This window comes from Elephantulus edwardii, unplaced genomic scaffold (genome assembly GCF_000299155.1).
Source record: "Elephantulus edwardii isolate Elephantulus edwardi_28Jun2011 unplaced genomic scaffold, EleEdw1.0 scaffold00007, whole genome shotgun sequence".
Lineage (NCBI taxonomy): Eukaryota > Metazoa > Chordata > Mammalia > Macroscelidea > Macroscelididae > Elephantulus > Elephantulus edwardii.
In genome coordinates, this window is record NW_006399757.1 from 3,418,039 (window position 1) to 3,434,215 (window position 16,177).

Sequence of the window (16,177 nt, forward strand, 5' to 3'; positions counted from 1 at the left end):
GAGTAATATCAGGTGTCATGGGACCCCGTTGTGCAGGGGGAGAGGGCAGGGGGCATTCGAGGCGCACACGGAAGGACCAAGGCAGCCCGGGATTGGATGGTGAGACCACGACTTTGCTAAAACTGCGTCATTTCCAACCCAATTGGGTCCAGATCTTATGGGCACCGATGGGTTACCGTCTCGGAAACTCTCGATCAGACGCAAGCGAAAAGGCGAGGAGGCGGCTAATTAAATATTGAGCAGAAAGTCGCGTGGGGAGCGTGTCACGTGGGTCGTGAGGTTCGTCGAGCCTGCGATAAATAGCGCGCGGCCCCGACCTGGCAAAAGAGCGCGCTCGGACTTCCCCTCCTGCTCCGCCGGCCGCTGAGAGCGCAGCGCGCACCGCCAGGCAGCCGCCCGAGGAGCCCGCCGGCCGGCCCCGCGGTGAGTGTCCGCGCCCCGCGGTGAGTGTCCGCGCCCCGCGGTGAGTGTCCGCTCTCCGCACGTGTGCAGGGGGCCCCTCCGCGCTGCGCTCCGAGGGGACGGGAGACCCGAGAGCACACCGCTCTGTGCGCGCCCAGGGGACGCGGGACGGAAGAGCCCGGCTTCCCAAACCCAAGGACGACTCTGTCTCCACCCTCAGGGACCCCTGGTCCGACAGTGCAGGTAGAGGGCGGAGACGAGTTAGGATCCGAGACAGAGGGATCTGAACGTCCTTTAGGCGATTCTCAATCTTAAAGAGGAGAAATGATAGTTCTGTGGGTTTTGTCTTTGTTTAACGAGCCCGGATTGCATTGTGCAGCTGAGAATTCTGATGTCCCAACTCTTGGATAGCCTTTCTTATTCATTCATATTCTTGTGTTCTCACTCTCCCCTCTCTCTCCTCATTTCTCTTTCTGTGTGTGTATGCATGGGTGTGTGTTTGCGCGTGCATATCCTGTGTCTTCTCCCTTCTCTTCCCAGAAATCAAACATGAAAATCCTCGTGGCCGTGGCAGTCTTTTTTCTTGTCTCCACTCAACTGCTTGCAGAAGAAATCGGAGCCAGCAATGATCTGAATTATTGGTCTGACTGGTCTGACAGCGACCAGATCAAGGTGAGAACCTGTCGACCAGGGCTCGGAGTGCTCGCTCTGCTTTTAACAGGACTCGGGGTCTTAGGAAGTGTGTAAGGTGGTGCTAGCCTGGACGGGGGTCCCATACAGGATTTTGCATTGCAGAGTCCAGGTTTCCCTGCATCATCGAATCTGGGGAACTCTGAAGGAAAGATGCCCGTTCTAATGAGATTGGAGTCCTCACAGGGCCAGATCTAGAGTGAGGTGTCTGGGGACTGCGCATTTGGAGAGTCAGTGGGAGCTAAGGAGTTGCAGCAGCGTTAGTACAAGCAGAATGCAGAGCAACACTGAGTGAGGGGAGGGAGACTTAGAGGGGTTGATCAAAAAGGCAAAGTCCGTGTCCAGAACTCATACCCATCCATAGCCAAAGTAGAGCTGGCCCATAGAGTTTCCAAGGCTGTAAATATTTAAGAGAGCAGACTGCCCCCGCTTTTTCCTGTGGAGCAAGTAGTGAGTGCTCCATCTTGGGTGATTGCGCCACCCATGGGTGGTAAGCTAACTTCTGCCCAGATCATTATCTGATAAACCTGAGAGAACATAGGCACAAATTTCACTATTCACGCTCTCCAGCTCTCCTGTCACTGATGAGTGTGCAAAGCGGTGCGACTCAGGGCCCTCTTAAAGCCTTGTCTCCACTGTCCTATCCCACCTCCACCACTCCCACCCCCACAATCCACTCCTGTGTGAATCTAGGGCCATGGGGCTCTCCAAAACTGGGGCTAGAAGTGGTTGTGGCTACGAAAGGAGCTGAGGGGAAAACAGCTGAAAATGATCAAGAACTGAAAGGGACTAGGTTTCTCCTGCTAACGCGCAGGGGAGAACTTTGGGGAGAATGACCGGAGATTGCACAGAGGGTCAGAGGAGGGATGAGCCAGACAGACCCAACTAAGCCCAGAGGTGGGAAAAGCCCGGTTCCTCTCACCTTTCCTTGGAGTTCCTTGCCCCAGCCTGACTAGTCATTGCCACAACAGAGAAGGCTTGGGCAGCCCAGGGTTGGAGCTCACCTTGAGAAAGACTTGGTTTGCCAGGTGCATCCCTCTGCTTACACTTCGGTTTACACATGCATGTGTCCCCTTAGGAGGAGCTCCCCGAGCCCTTTGAGCACCTTCTGCAGAGAATCGCCCGGAGACCCAAGCCACAGCAGTTCTTCGGATTAATGGGCAAACGGGATGCTGGTGAGATGGGCAACCTATCCCTCTGTCTCTCTGGGCAGCCGCCCTTCCTGCTCACTGGCTCCCTGAGCTCCCAGACTCTCTTGCACTTTGAGGAGAGGTACCCACCCTAGGGAGGGATGAAATGTCCTGGGAGTGTCTCTAGCCAGCACCTTTATAATACACACACAGGCCCCCTTAGGGAGGTAGAGACAAGCCCCATTTCTGACAATATTATAGCAAACTCTTCAAGAAGGGGACCCATACTTCTTCCTTGACCCAAAACTGATAAATATCCCAAACTGATGAAGAGGAAGGAGAAAGAAAATGTCATTCTAAATGCACGTGAAATTTCCAGATGATTTTAGAATATTCCCCAAAGTTAGATCAGACCTGGATCTCGGATATATCATACAGGAATACTATTTCCCTAAATTCCTCAAACTCACAGTGTGACATGTGAAAATAGTTAATATCAATTCATCTCTTGTCAGATTCCTCAATTGAAAAACAAGTGGCCCTGTTAAAGGCGCTTTATGGTAAACATTCCTATCCGTTTTTATTTTAGTATTATGAATTTAAGCCAGGAAAGGGAAGAAAATATTTTTCTAAGCTGAAATAACACATCTTAATTCTGCCTGTTTAATGAAGAACTGACTTTGCATATGTTGCTGTTGGTCAGATGGGCAGCTGGTGTTGGAGATGTGTTTCTGTAAAGCAACAAGGAGGTGGTAAATCTAACAGGCAAACCTGGAATCCTTACAGTCTTGAGTTTGAATTTGTGGCTTCTAGAAAGCACTTAATACGTACTTCTTCGGCTTGTTAAAATACATGGATTTTTTTTAATTAGTAATTTGATTAGTATTTATAATTCAGCTATATCTCTTAGGATAATATGTAAGAGGAAAAGGCCATGTATCTTAAAATCAGTTTATTTCATAATTCTTTTTGAGAGATACACTGCATGCAGTTTCTTTACAATTAAATCTGTAGGTAGTTGCTAATTTTCTTTTTCATTCTTTTAGGACATGGCCAGATTTCGCATAAAAGTAAGTTCATAATTTTGACATTGATCAAATGCAAATATAACTTAGAATGAAGTCTACTTCTGCTGTAATAACTTATAATTGAGACAGTAAAAGAATGGAGGAGACAGATCTTACATTCAGAATATAATTGCTTAAAGCCCTTCCATTTAGTCATTTTATTTCCCAAAATAATTTCTTATGTTAGAACTAAACCCCAAGCCCCAAAGAAGCTGCTGTTAGATTCTTTACGCATAGAAACAGTAAAAGAAAATGTATGCTGTTTCTTTATGAAGCTGAAAAAAAGTGTTTACAGACATCTTCTAGTTCCCTTTAATATATAGAATTCTATAATGACATTATTTATTATACTAATCCAGCAGCCAAGTAAGTGAAATAGCTGAATATTTGAGTAAACAAATAATAATAAAGATAAAAATGGGGTAGAAATGCAGTATTTCTATAATCATTTGGGAAACTGTGAATCTAACAGCATGCATTGAAACATTGGGGCATTAAGAAAGCAGACTTGTGGTCATTAGATCCCAATTTCCCAGTTAATGATACCAGATTTAGCTGGACGTCTCGAAAATCCATTGTTATATTGTCCACTCACTCATCATGTCTTGGACTTGGGCTGACTCGGTAGCAAAGTGTGTCACACACAGTAAGAGAGCAGCCCTAAGCCACAACCTCGTCCATTCATACATGCTCTTTTTGAGATTTTTTTTTTTCCCATATAAATGCAGATAAGGAGGTTTCTGGCTTCCCGGTGTAGGGTGATAGGCCAGAGGCTGTGGCTGGTGTAGGAATGGGCACCACCTGGGACCTTGGCCTCTGGTTGCCAGGCAACAGCAAGCAATGCCAGTAAGGTGTGCTGCTGTTAATAAATGGACCCAATGATTTTTGTGTATTTGTTTTGAACTAAAGTTTCTATGATATAGCAATAAAATTCTCTCAGCCAGAAAAATATATAGGAGCCCTATATTCTCAGCTAATACAGTGTAAACTAAGAGAAATTATTTCCTGAGTTAAAATGATAACTGGTTTCAAAGGCTCTTTGAAAATAAGTGAGACGTGTATTTATTTGCCAAAGATTTGACTTTCAAGGAAACCATAGGTAATATAGTCTAAAAAATAAAAATGTGGACCATTAGTGCTAAAACTAACAAAAGGAATACTAAAATAAGATGACAACATGACCTTTTAAAAATGTCCAATAATCAAATATAGGAATTTGACTTAAGAATCATTTGCTTAGAAATACAACCTATCTAAATTTCCAAAAAGAAAATAAATGTGGATATTACTGTATTACAAAAAAATTGTGAAAAAACCTAAAAATCAAAGTTCAAATATCAAAAATTCTTAAAGTTTTATATGACAAATGCATATATAAAATGAACGAAGAGAACTTGGAAAGTGCTTTTATTCTATTGTTTATTGTCTTGTATACGACTTAGAAGGAAGTTTCATTCTTCAAGCTCTTCAAAGCTTTATGTACTTATGATATAGACATATATTCAGAGGTTTACTTTTTATTGTACTAGCTATAATAGTTACCTTCTTAAACAACATAAATTTTAAAATACCCCTAAATGTATTTTCCAGGGTATAAAACAGATTCCTTTGTTGGACTAATGGGCAAAAGAGCTTTAAATTCTGGTATGTATAAATCATGACTGAAAACAGATAGTCTCTTAAACCTCTGTCTATTACTTTCTCTCTAAGGCACAGTTCTCAAATATTAAAAAGGGATAATAGCTTTTAAGTGAGTATTTATTGTAGGAAAAAAACCTGACTGCAATACTTTTAATGAAGAATAAGGTGAAACTAGATTAATATCACTGTAATATCAGTCTCTCTCTAACCCTTAGTCTTACCAGTGTCTTCCTTATTTCTTCATTTACTAACTTGAATCTTCAGGATAGGCTTTGCTTGAAATCTATTAAGTAAGTCACATTTAACCTTATTGAATTTAAGGAGAGAGATTTTTAAAAAAGAGAGACTAATCTTCACTTGTTAGGAGAGTATTTTGAAAGTACTGCAAGATGTCATGTCAGATGATTTTCCAATAAGTAAACAATAAATGTATATAAATTGTTTGCTCTTCGTAGAGGTACAGAGGTTAAAAATCTAAATGTCTTAATGGGTATTTGAAAGTATATATTCCTGTGCCTTCAAAAAGGAAAAAGTCATCCAAGAGTGTTACAAATGGTACCTGGTTATAAAATCTTTAAAGAGACATCACAATCCTACTTGTAAGCATTTTAATTCTAAACTCTTATTTAAAAATAAAAGCTACCAAAAAAACCCAGGCTGCTCCTTGGAGGCAAGGATTCTGGGGCTTCACCTAACATTCTTTGGACATGTTGTAAGGAGAGACAGGTCTTTGGAGAGGGACATCATGCTAGGTAAAGTGGAGGGACAGTGCAGGAGGGGAAGACCCTCTATGAGGTGGATTGATTCAGTGACTGGGGTAATCGGGATGGGTGTGTTGGAGGCAATGAGAATAGCACAGGATAGAGCACGGTTTAGGGCTGTTGTACATAGGGTCGCTATGAATTGCAAACGACTCGACGGCACATAACAACAACAACAACCAAAAAAAATAAATAAAAGCTACATATTTCCCTTCTGTTTCATTTCCACCTTCTCTGTAAGTGCATAAGAAAACCCTTATTTCTGGCTTCATATTGTTATCAATATTGTTTATCATTTTGTTTTCAAGATTAGGTAACTCTTGTATCTTTTTCAGAGATAGTACTTGAATCCTTCTAATCTCTTGCCATATACTGCATTGTAAAATTAATCATAATTGTAAAATTGTACTTAACTAAATATTTCTCCTCAACAAACAGCACAATTTAGTAAATGAGTTGCTAAAGCCAATTGACATATAGGGCCACTGTTGTAAAACGGGACTGACATCAGGGTTGAGGGAAGACAGAAAAGGAGGGGAGGAATGATGTATATTGCATTGAAACAGGTAAGAGAGAGAACTGTTTAAAAGGGATATATGAATGGGTATTCTTGTCATGACAGGAGTCCAGAGAGAGGCTACATAGTGGAGTGGGCTTGTAGGGGGAGGAAGTTTTTCTTTCTCTTCAAGGAGAAGAGTGTACTGGGTGGGTGGGGGTGGGTAGGGAGAAAAGTACAACAATGAATGACTGGAAACCCTAAGTCTCTGTAAATTTTCATTAAAATTAATTAAACACACAAACACACACAAAGAATTGAGGCAACCCTGATATTGAAAGCTTCTAGATCTCATGAGCTGGATAATTTAGGAAACCTTTTGGAAACGTAATTATTTGCATAACCTCTTGGTCTTGCTATAATTGTAAAGAGATAGTCTAATACGAATGACCAATGCAAGGCCTCTGAAATTTTTTTAAAAACCTGCCAGTGGGAAAAAATCCTCAATTTTGAATAAATCTCACTAAGGGAAAGGTGATGGTATTGGTTGTTATGTACCCTCAGGTAGGAACCAACCCATACCTGACCCTCCAGCAGGTTTTCAGAGGCTTTTGATTGCACAAGAAGAGAAAGCTAAATTGATTATGCATTCTTCTCACTATTTGACCCATACATCTGCCTTCTAATATTAAGCAAATGATATACAGTCATTGGATTATCATTCCCTCATAGAGTGCAGTGTCAACACTACTTCAGTTGGTTCTTATATCACTTTAAAAAAAAAGGTTTATTAAGGCAATAAGATAGAGGCATAGCTAGTGAAAGGTGGGCCATGTAAAAGAGTTAAGGTGAAAAAAGAAAGAGGGAAGGGGGGAGGGGAGCCAGGGGTGAAACCAGACCCTAGAGCATTCTGTCAGTAGGAAAGGAGATAAAGAGAGCGAGTCCCCAGTGGGCACTGCTTTTATTGACCCCCAATCTCATACTATTTTAATTTCATGACTGCTACCACCATGTATGTTGATTGTGGGTCCAAGTAAAGTGAAATCGTTGACAATTCCTATCTTTTCTCTAACTATAATGATATTGCCTATTGGTCCATTGGTGAAGAATTTTGTTTTGATGTTGAGATGTAATCTGTATTGAAGCCTATAGTCTTTAATGCATCAGTTGATTCAAGTCCTCTTCACTTTCAGAAAGCAGTGCTTGATGAGTCTTCTAATCTTGATGCCATGTTCTTCGTATAGTCCAGCTTCTTAAATGATTTGCTCAACATACAGACTGGATAGGTGCAGAGAAAGGATACAGTTCCAACACACCATTCCTGACTTTAGACTTTGCAATGTTTCCTGGCTCTGTTTTTTGCATAGGTTCTTGATTTTTGTATAGGTTTCTCATGAGCACAATTAAATGTCCTGGGATTCACATTCTTTTCAATATTAGCCATAAATTGTTATGACACACATATCCAAATGCCTTTGCATAGTCAATAAAATACAAGTAAACTTTCTGCTATTCTCTGCTATCAGCAAGATCCATTCAGTAAGTATAGGCCTCTGTGCCACAGCTTCTCCTGTTACAACTTAAGTTTCTGCCAGTTGTGGGTTGAAATACTACCGCAGCTGTTGTTTAATATTCTTCAGCAAGATTTTACTTGCATGTAATAATTAATTATATTGTTCTGTCCTTTTTGGAGAATGTGAACAAATATGGATCTCTTCGAGTCAGTTAATTGGCCAAGTAGCAGTATTCCAAATTTCTTGACATAGTGTTCATGTCCAGAACTGTCTCTGTTTATTGAAACATTTCAGTTGTATTCCGTCAATTCCTAGGGCTTTTTTTTTTTTTTTTTGCCAATTTCCTCAGTGTAGCTTGAACTTCTTCCTTTATCTTCCTTTATGGTTTTTTATCATAAGGTACTTCCTGATAATGATTCAGTGTCTTATCAGTTATTTTTGGTACAGTAAAGCTGTGTATCCTTCCACTTCTTTTTTAAAAATTATTTTTGTTTTATATTGGTTTTCTTATACATTGTGTTTCACACTATCCTTCATTCACGTATTTCATACAATCATTCCCATTCATTATAATTATAAAATTAATTAATATTGAACTATGTCCACAATGCCCAGTCTTTCCAGATCCTTGCCAGATTTTTCCCATTTGTTTTACCCACACCTCCCTCCCTCCATCCATTCAATTGCTTCCTCCTTTTAGTGCTTCCTGCATCATTCATGATTTTGCAGATACAGTCCTTCAGTGTTGAAAGTCTTCAATTTCTTCTTCAATTCTTTCTACTTGAGAAATGCTAAAATGTGTGAAAACCTTTTTTATTTTTTTTCAACTCCAGCACTGTGCACATTTTGTTATGATACTTTGTCTCCTTTTCTAAAATTTTATTTTTTTGTATATTTTTTTATTTAAGTCACTTTTTGAACTTTAACACTCTTCCATTTTATCCTCAGAATATCACAAGGTTTCTTTTATTCAAAGATGTTACATTTTTATAGTTTTTGTCAAGCACATTTGAGACTTAGAACCCCTATTCAGATTCCTTAAGAAAGCTTTTGAAATTTTCTTTATTTTACCATCAATGGTATAAAATTTAAAAGGGTGGTAAATGATTAATTATAACTAAAGTTATGGGTAAAAATGTATGTAAATTATTGACAAACCAATATGATTTGTAAACTTTCACTCAAATGAAAAACTAAATAAAAGTGTAGTACAAGACTTATTACATAAGGCAAGGGGAAAGAAAGTAATCAGCAGCTCTCTAACTCATTTAAAATCTTTCTGATTCCTAAAGAGTCTATAGCTAAAATGTGTTGGCTTAGTGCTTAATTATCCAGAAAATTTATGCCAAGAAAAAAAATTATGAATCTGATTTTTTATACTGTTTCTCCACTTTACACATTCATACTTCTTCTACAGTAATTTTGAGACTTATAAAATTTAAATTTTAAAGAAGTTACCCCAGTGTGATTAATTAAAAACCTTAAAACTGCTTTGCTAATCCATATAATTTCAGCTTTTGGAAATGGAATATGAGTTTAAGCAACACTGGTTTTTATTTGTATCACAAGTAGCCATTAGACCTTATACAACCGGTTTTCTTCGTAATCATATTCATCAAACCATTTTGAGAGTTGATGCAAGTTTTAGAATTTGCTTAACTTTACAAATAATATGGTGTGTGTCACTTAGGTCCAATTAAATGCTATTAAATATATTAAAGTAATAATATAACTATAGGTAGTAATAAATAGAAGCATAGCACTTAATCAGAATCACTTTATAATTTTTGTTCCTTCATTTTAGTTAAGAAAATATAAAAGGAGAAAACAGGTAAACAGCATAACTCTTAGTCAAATAGAATCTTTTTACAAACCAATAGAGCCATCATAAAGTGATTCTATGGCTATCTAATTTTTACCCTTTTGTAGTTACATACTCCTTTAACAAACTGATGAAACGAAACTATTTTCTTCCTGGAGAAATTCTTGTCAGCTAAAACACACAAAAGTTTACTTATGGTTTCAGAGGGTTTGAAGGATCAAGTGAGAACCTTTTATTGCATGCATTCTTTCATTCATAGGTAAACCATTTTTATACTGATGTTTTGTTAAGCACATTTGAGTCTTATAGCCCTTAGCTCAGATTCCTCAGGAAAGTTATTAAATTTCATTATTATATATTATATATTCTGAGCTAGTTTACACTAGCTTTCACTCCACTTCTCTGATGAACAGAATCTTGTAACTGTGCCAGGAACTGAACTTGAGCTTGGCATCTTTCTCCTAGTATAAACAAACTATCAGGATGAAAAATGATCTTTCTGTTCCTCAGACCTGTCCAATTTGGAACTCAGACATTTCCACTTCATAAGTGCTTAAATGATTGACACGAAACAGTTATTTTATTGTTAATGTAACCTAAGGGAAAATAATATGTTAAAGATTATCTGCTCCAGATTAAAATGGGGAAATGGTAGTAGCACTGTCTTCTCTCTTTCAATAAATCCTTCTCAATGGAGGAAGCCCTCAAGGGATCTCCATTATTTCTACATATTTTCACAGATCTCTCTAGCTTCTTCACAAACTGGGTATTTTTAAATATATCACACTGATTTTTCTTAAAAGCACAGTAGTTTCACTCTAACATAAATATAAAAACATAAGATACTAGTAAGTGATGAAAAAAAATCCTCTTAGGTATTTTACTCTCTTGTAAAATCCCTTAGAAATTGTTCATAATAAAATTTGGGCAAAATTTTTTTACAGATCACCGAAGAATTTAGATTATTTGATAGCTATTTTTGTGGCATCCACTTCTTAAATAACATGCCTCCAGAAACTCTATGAACTTTGATAAATGTCAATAGTTGTAGAGGGGCTTCAGGCCTTTTGTTCATCAGGTTGCTATGAGTCGTGCTCGACTTGAAGGCAATCAATAACAACAACAATGTTTGTGTTAAACACATTTAGAAAGTGATTCTTAAACTTTCATACTTATAAAGGTTCTAAAGGGTAAATTCAACTGTGTTATGCTTAGATGCAACAGCTGGCCGATCTATAAAACATTTTTAAAAATCAAATAAGGCACAGTTGTTTAAAAAAATGCTCAGTGGCTGACAATAAGATTGGAAGTTTGAACACGTTAACTGCTCTGTGGGAGAAAGATGTGGCAGTCTTCTTCTGTAGAGACTCACAATCTCGGACGGACCCCTGAGTAGGCAGTTGGACTCTTTCCTACACGGTCACTAGGAGTGGGACTCGACCTCCTAATAATGAGTTCAGTTCTTGGTTAACAGAAAACGACACTCTCCAATCTCCAGACAGTCCATTCTAGAGAGAGACCCAAAAGAGAAGAAAATATCCTTGCACCAGTAAATTCCACAAAACAGAAATAGCCAAACTCCCTGCTCCCCCAGGGCTACAGAGCAAATGTTCTAGGCTTTCTGAGCTATGCCGTCTTTATTGCAACTACTCACAGATGCTATTTTAATGTCAAGGCAATCATAAAAAAATAGGTAAAGAATGAAGATCGCCATGTTCCAATAAATCTTCGTTTATGTAAACAGATGGTAGGTTCGGTTTGGCCCATGGCCTGTACTTTGTTAACCCTACTTAACGTAAAACAGCTTGGGTTTCCATCCTATTACTATCTCTGCTCACGCTGGCATTTTCCTGTCTATAATTCACTGTGCCTATCACTGCTTAAGAAAGCTGCTAAGTAAGAAGCAACATTGTACTTTCTTGTGAAAATAAGTTTTTAGGGTACTAAGAATTTGCTCAAAAATAACCAAGACTCTGTGGTTAGATCTCTTCTAATCAGGACGTAGATTGAGGATTAGAAGATGTGGAAACAAAAGTCACAGAAAAACTTCAATAGAGGAGAAAAAGTCGTTATGAATCGAACATAAATGACTGTGCCTTTATCATTATTTCCCTTCTCAGTTTATCCCCTTTCTTTCATTTCAGTGGCCTACGAAAGGAGTGCGATGCAGAACTACGAAAGGAGACGAAAATAATCGCCCTAACTTCCTGTTCATTGAGCTTTTTGTGTCAATGGCCAATGAAAGGAAAAATAAGACATGCACTATGAAGGATTATTATTTATTTCATAACTGCTGTTTGAGTTGAAAATTCAAAAAGTGTTTATTTTTCATATTGTACCAGTATGTGTTGTAAAACAAACAAAAACAACAAAACCCCCAAATGTGTTATCCTAATATGATGACTCCTTCTAAGCTTATAATCAGTGGTTATTTCCCAATAAAGCACAGTATTCAGTAAAATTGTAAAACCTGTCAATGACATCGTTCCTAAGACAGACACAGTGTGGCTTTAACTGAAGAAGTTACATCAGCTCCTGCTGAAAGCAGAGGAAACTGCCTCAACTCTTGTGCTTCCCTATTTGTTTATGTGGTCAACCAGTACTTGAGATTTTGGTATCGAACTATATTTGTATTCCTGAAGCATGTTTCGTGTTTTGAGATTCTATAGAGATGTTTTAAAAGGCTATATTGTGATTTCCAGGTCTTCACTTCATTGTATGGTGTGTTGTGATAGTGTTTTAAATAAAAGAAAAAAATACTTTGAGAAGGTGGTCATTCTTTCATGAAAATCTATGTTAAATAAGAAACTTTTAGTAGATGAAATCTTTAAGACTAAATAACAAAATGAAAGTATACTCAATATCTTTTTCTTAAGGAAAAATGACTAAAATATAATCTCGATCTTTTTTACTCTCTTTTCCTTTCTCTCTCTCTCTCTCTTTACGTGTATCTGCTCTTGGTCTCTCACTGTCTCACACACACACACAAATATAAATACAGAGTTCTTTAGTAAATGGTTTGGTACATGTGCTCTTCGTGGAGCCAACAACCACATTTCAGATCCAAGGGATAAAGGCTAAATTCTAGTTACACATAGCTACAATTTCCTTTTATATCCATTCTAAAATAACATCATCATCTATTTTAAAGATGTATTTCCCTGGTGATTTCATAGTGGAGGAAAATGTCAGCACAGTACTATTTCTATCCTACTTGGAACCTAGCAAACAACATGCTTGCCTAAATCTAACTCAAACTAAAACAACAAACCAAAGCTCTTCAAGGTTGTAAAAAAACAATACAGGAGATAAGAGTTTTACAATGGGATATCACTCCTATAATAACAAAGCCAACAGCACTTACATATTTCTAAGATGTTCTTGTGAGTCAGGGATCCCCATATCAATCTCTAGAAGAAACATTTGTATAAGAAATAAATTATCAGGCCATTTTGGCGACGGGAAGAGCTCGGGTGTGGGGCCGCGGAAGGCGGTGGTGGTGACGGGATAACTTTTCAAAAGGAAAACGTCCGCCCTCTCCGCCTGAAATGGCCAATGTGCTCTGTAACAGAGCCAGGCTGGTCTCCTACCTCCCAGGATTTTGCTCTTTAGTTAAAAGGGTTGTCAGTCCGAGAGCCTTTTCAACTGCAGGATCTTCAGGTTCTGATGAGTCTCATGTAGCCACTGCACCACCAGATATCTGCTCTCGAACAATCTGGCCTGATGAAACTATGGGACCATTTGGACCACAGGATCAGAGGTTCCAACTTCCTGGGAACATGGGCTTTGATTGCCACCTTAATGGGACATCTTCACAGAGGAAAAGCCAGGTTTATAAAACATTGCCTGATGTCCTGGCAGAACCTTTATCAAGTGAAAGACATGAGTTTGTGATGGCACAGTATGTTAATGAATTTCAGGATAATGATACACCTCTTGAACAAGAAGTGCAGAAACTTACTTTGAAAGTGCTAAAGTAGAGTGTGCCATCCAAACATGTCCAGAATTGCTGAGAAGAGATTTTGAATCACTGTTTCCAGAAGTAACAACCAACAAATTAATGGTTTTGACTGTAACACAGAAAACTAACAATGATATGACTACTTGGAGTGAGGAAGTAGAAAATGAGAGAGAAATGCTTTTAGAAAAGTTCATTAATGGTGCTAAGGGAATTTGCTGTGCTCTTTGAGCTGAAGGCTATTGGGCGGACTTTATTGACCCATCATCTGGTTTGGCATTTTTTGGACCATATACCAACAACACACTTTTTGAAACCGATGAACGCTATCGTCATTTAGGATTCTCTGTTGATGATCTTGGCTGCTGTAAAGTGATTCGTCATAGCATCTGGGGTACCCATGCATTTGTAGGTAGCATTTTCACTGATGCAACGCCAGAGAGCCATATTATGAAGAAATTAAGTGGCAACTAGCAGTCTTGACAATGTATTTTACTGTACTGTTGGTACATAAATTTGATCTGTAAACACTAGCAAAAACTGTGGTTTTAAAAACATACATATTTTGAGGTATTTATGTCAGGATTATTAAATTTACAACATTGGCAAATGATTTGTGATTTTTAAATTGCAATTCTTTGATGTTCATATTATCATTGAACACATGTTGAACATAACCACAATGTATAGACTGTGGTGATTAACATGTAAGCAGGATATGAATGAGTTCTTATTTCTTCCCTTGTTGGATAAACCTGTTTTAATTCTTTTTCTCCATAAATAAATCACACATTCAGTTGAAAAAAAAAGAAATAAATTATCAATAATCTTAGAAGTTATCACATAGGATATTTTGTTTTAAATGAGTCATAGATATTTTTGTAGCAAAGAAAAACACAAGCAAGTGGGACCCTCCCCCCACCCCATGATATCTTGTTTCAGTTGGAACATATGCTTAAATCTTCCCTTTTGACCCAAAATCATCATAAATAATAAAAGGTATAAATAAATAAGTTAGAGCTTAGGAGGCCACTATGTAATTAAGAGGAGGGTAAGTGTCCTTGGAAGTGCTTTCTGAAAGCATGGAGAAGTTAACACTGACAAGGGGTGAAAGACCTCAGGATAAACATTGTTTTGTTCTGAACAAATGCTAAATTCATTCAACCTGGATTCATTACTCTTGTTGATTAATGTTGGAGTGTTATGGGCTGGAATAGCTAAAGTATATTTTTACCTTTATATCTTTGAGTACTTTGTTTAAAAACAATACCACCAACAAACTTGTTTTTGTGATTGTGCAATGTATATATATTACCAGTAATATAATGAGAAGGAAAATGTAAAACAATCAAAGTAATCCAGACTCCCTCAGTAATACTGTTGTTGTTACGTGCCTTTGCGTCAAGTCAGAACTCACTCATAACTGACCCTCCAGCGGGTTTAGAGAAGCTGTAAATCCTGTGTAGTGGGGGAACTGGCCGTCTTCTTTCCACAGAGCAGCTGGTAGATGTGAACCAGGTGTCTTTGGGTTGACAGTGCAATTCCTTACCACTAGGCCACTATAACTCTCTACCCCACAACAATAACATGCTGTTAAATAATTATTAGTAGTAATAACAATTATGAGAATAACAGCTAACGTTCTGTTTAATTGCTCAATGAGAAGTATTATCAGTAGTCTCACATAGTGTCATCAAGTCGAAACACACTCATAGCTGATCCTTCAGAAGCTTCTTGGAGGCTGCAAATTGCCTGAGATTGCCCACCCCTTTCCCGCAGAGATGCTGGTGGATTCAAACCACCACAGAGGTGCTACCTTCGAGTTTGTAGTGCAAATTCCTACAAACTACATCACCAGAGCTCTCCATTATCAGTAATAGAGGAAGATCCTCACCAAGATGTATTGACACAATGATTATAACAATAGGCTCAAGTATGTCAGAGATGCTGAGGATGGCACAGGACAGGGCAAGACTGAGACCCATGTTCGTAAGGTCCCTGTGGGTTGTAGTCAACTCAACGGCACCTAACACTAACAACAACAAGAACCAAAAATAAATTCTTGAGAAGAAAGTCAAGCAAATTACTGTCTATCAGTGAGGTTGAGTATGCAAACTGTGGCATAATGATAGAATAAAATTTAAAATTACTTATGATACATTTAATGATATAGAACAACATCTCTGGATGTTAGACACAAAGAACTATCTGTATTTTATATACATGCACATTTATATTTATTCAACAAGAAAGAAGATAGTAGGTGGCTAAGACCGTAGGTTTAAATCACACAGCAGAGGTTTGAATGTTGGCTTCATCACTTAACAGCCATGTGACACTGAGCAAATCCATCAACTTCACGCCTCCCTGGTTTTTGGGGTTTTTTAAAAAAAAATTATTGTTCTTTTTCAGCAAAATTAGAATAATGTGAATATTCACTATTTGGAGCTTTACTCAAGAATTGAGCAAAATTGCAGCAGCTAAGCTTTGATAACAGGCTCCTGCACTAAGCAAGCATTTCTGTGAGCATTAAAGATTGTCATTGTTAGCTTCTTGAATCTCAGCGACAGAACTGACTCTGTGTTTTAACCACTGAAGTGTTTTACCGAAGAAGCAGCATAGGGAGGTGTGCTAATATCTGCCTCACAAATCTAGGGCTGCTTTATAAATTGAGTGAAGTTGTGTGCTGTTCTTCG

At 38.2% G+C, this 16,177-nt stretch overlaps 1 protein-coding gene and 1 pseudogene across 1 annotated transcript; both read left to right on the top strand.

Moving 5' to 3' along the window:
- The first annotated feature begins 951 nt into the window (after positions 1-951).
- Positions 952-11,717, top strand: LOC102868423 (protachykinin-1-like). Its single transcript, XM_006880231.1, has 6 exons — positions 952-1,074; positions 2,171-2,267; positions 2,738-2,782; positions 3,269-3,292; positions 4,880-4,933; positions 11,668-11,717. The coding sequence occupies exons 1-6, from the start codon at positions 952-954 to the stop codon at positions 11,715-11,717; spliced, it is 393 nt and encodes a 130-aa protein (XP_006880293.1).
- Positions 11,718-13,071: 1,354 nt separating this feature from the next.
- LOC102868834 lies at positions 13,072-13,955 on the top strand (annotated as a pseudogene).
- Positions 13,956-16,177: the final 2,222 nt, after the last annotated feature.

Excerpts from the sequence above, each read along its gene's own strand:
- LOC102868423 (XM_006880231.1), top strand. The coding sequence starts at position 952 with ATGAAAATCCTCGTGGCCGTGGCAGTCTTTTTTCTTGTCTCCACTCAA. Across the intron at positions 2,783-3,268 it reads CCTGTTAAAGGCGCTTTATG|GACATGGCCAGATTTCGCAT; the intron begins GTAAACATTCCT and ends TCATTCTTTTAG. Across the intron at positions 3,293-4,879 it reads TGGCCAGATTTCGCATAAAA|GGTATAAAACAGATTCCTTT; the intron begins GTAAGTTCATAA and ends TGTATTTTCCAG.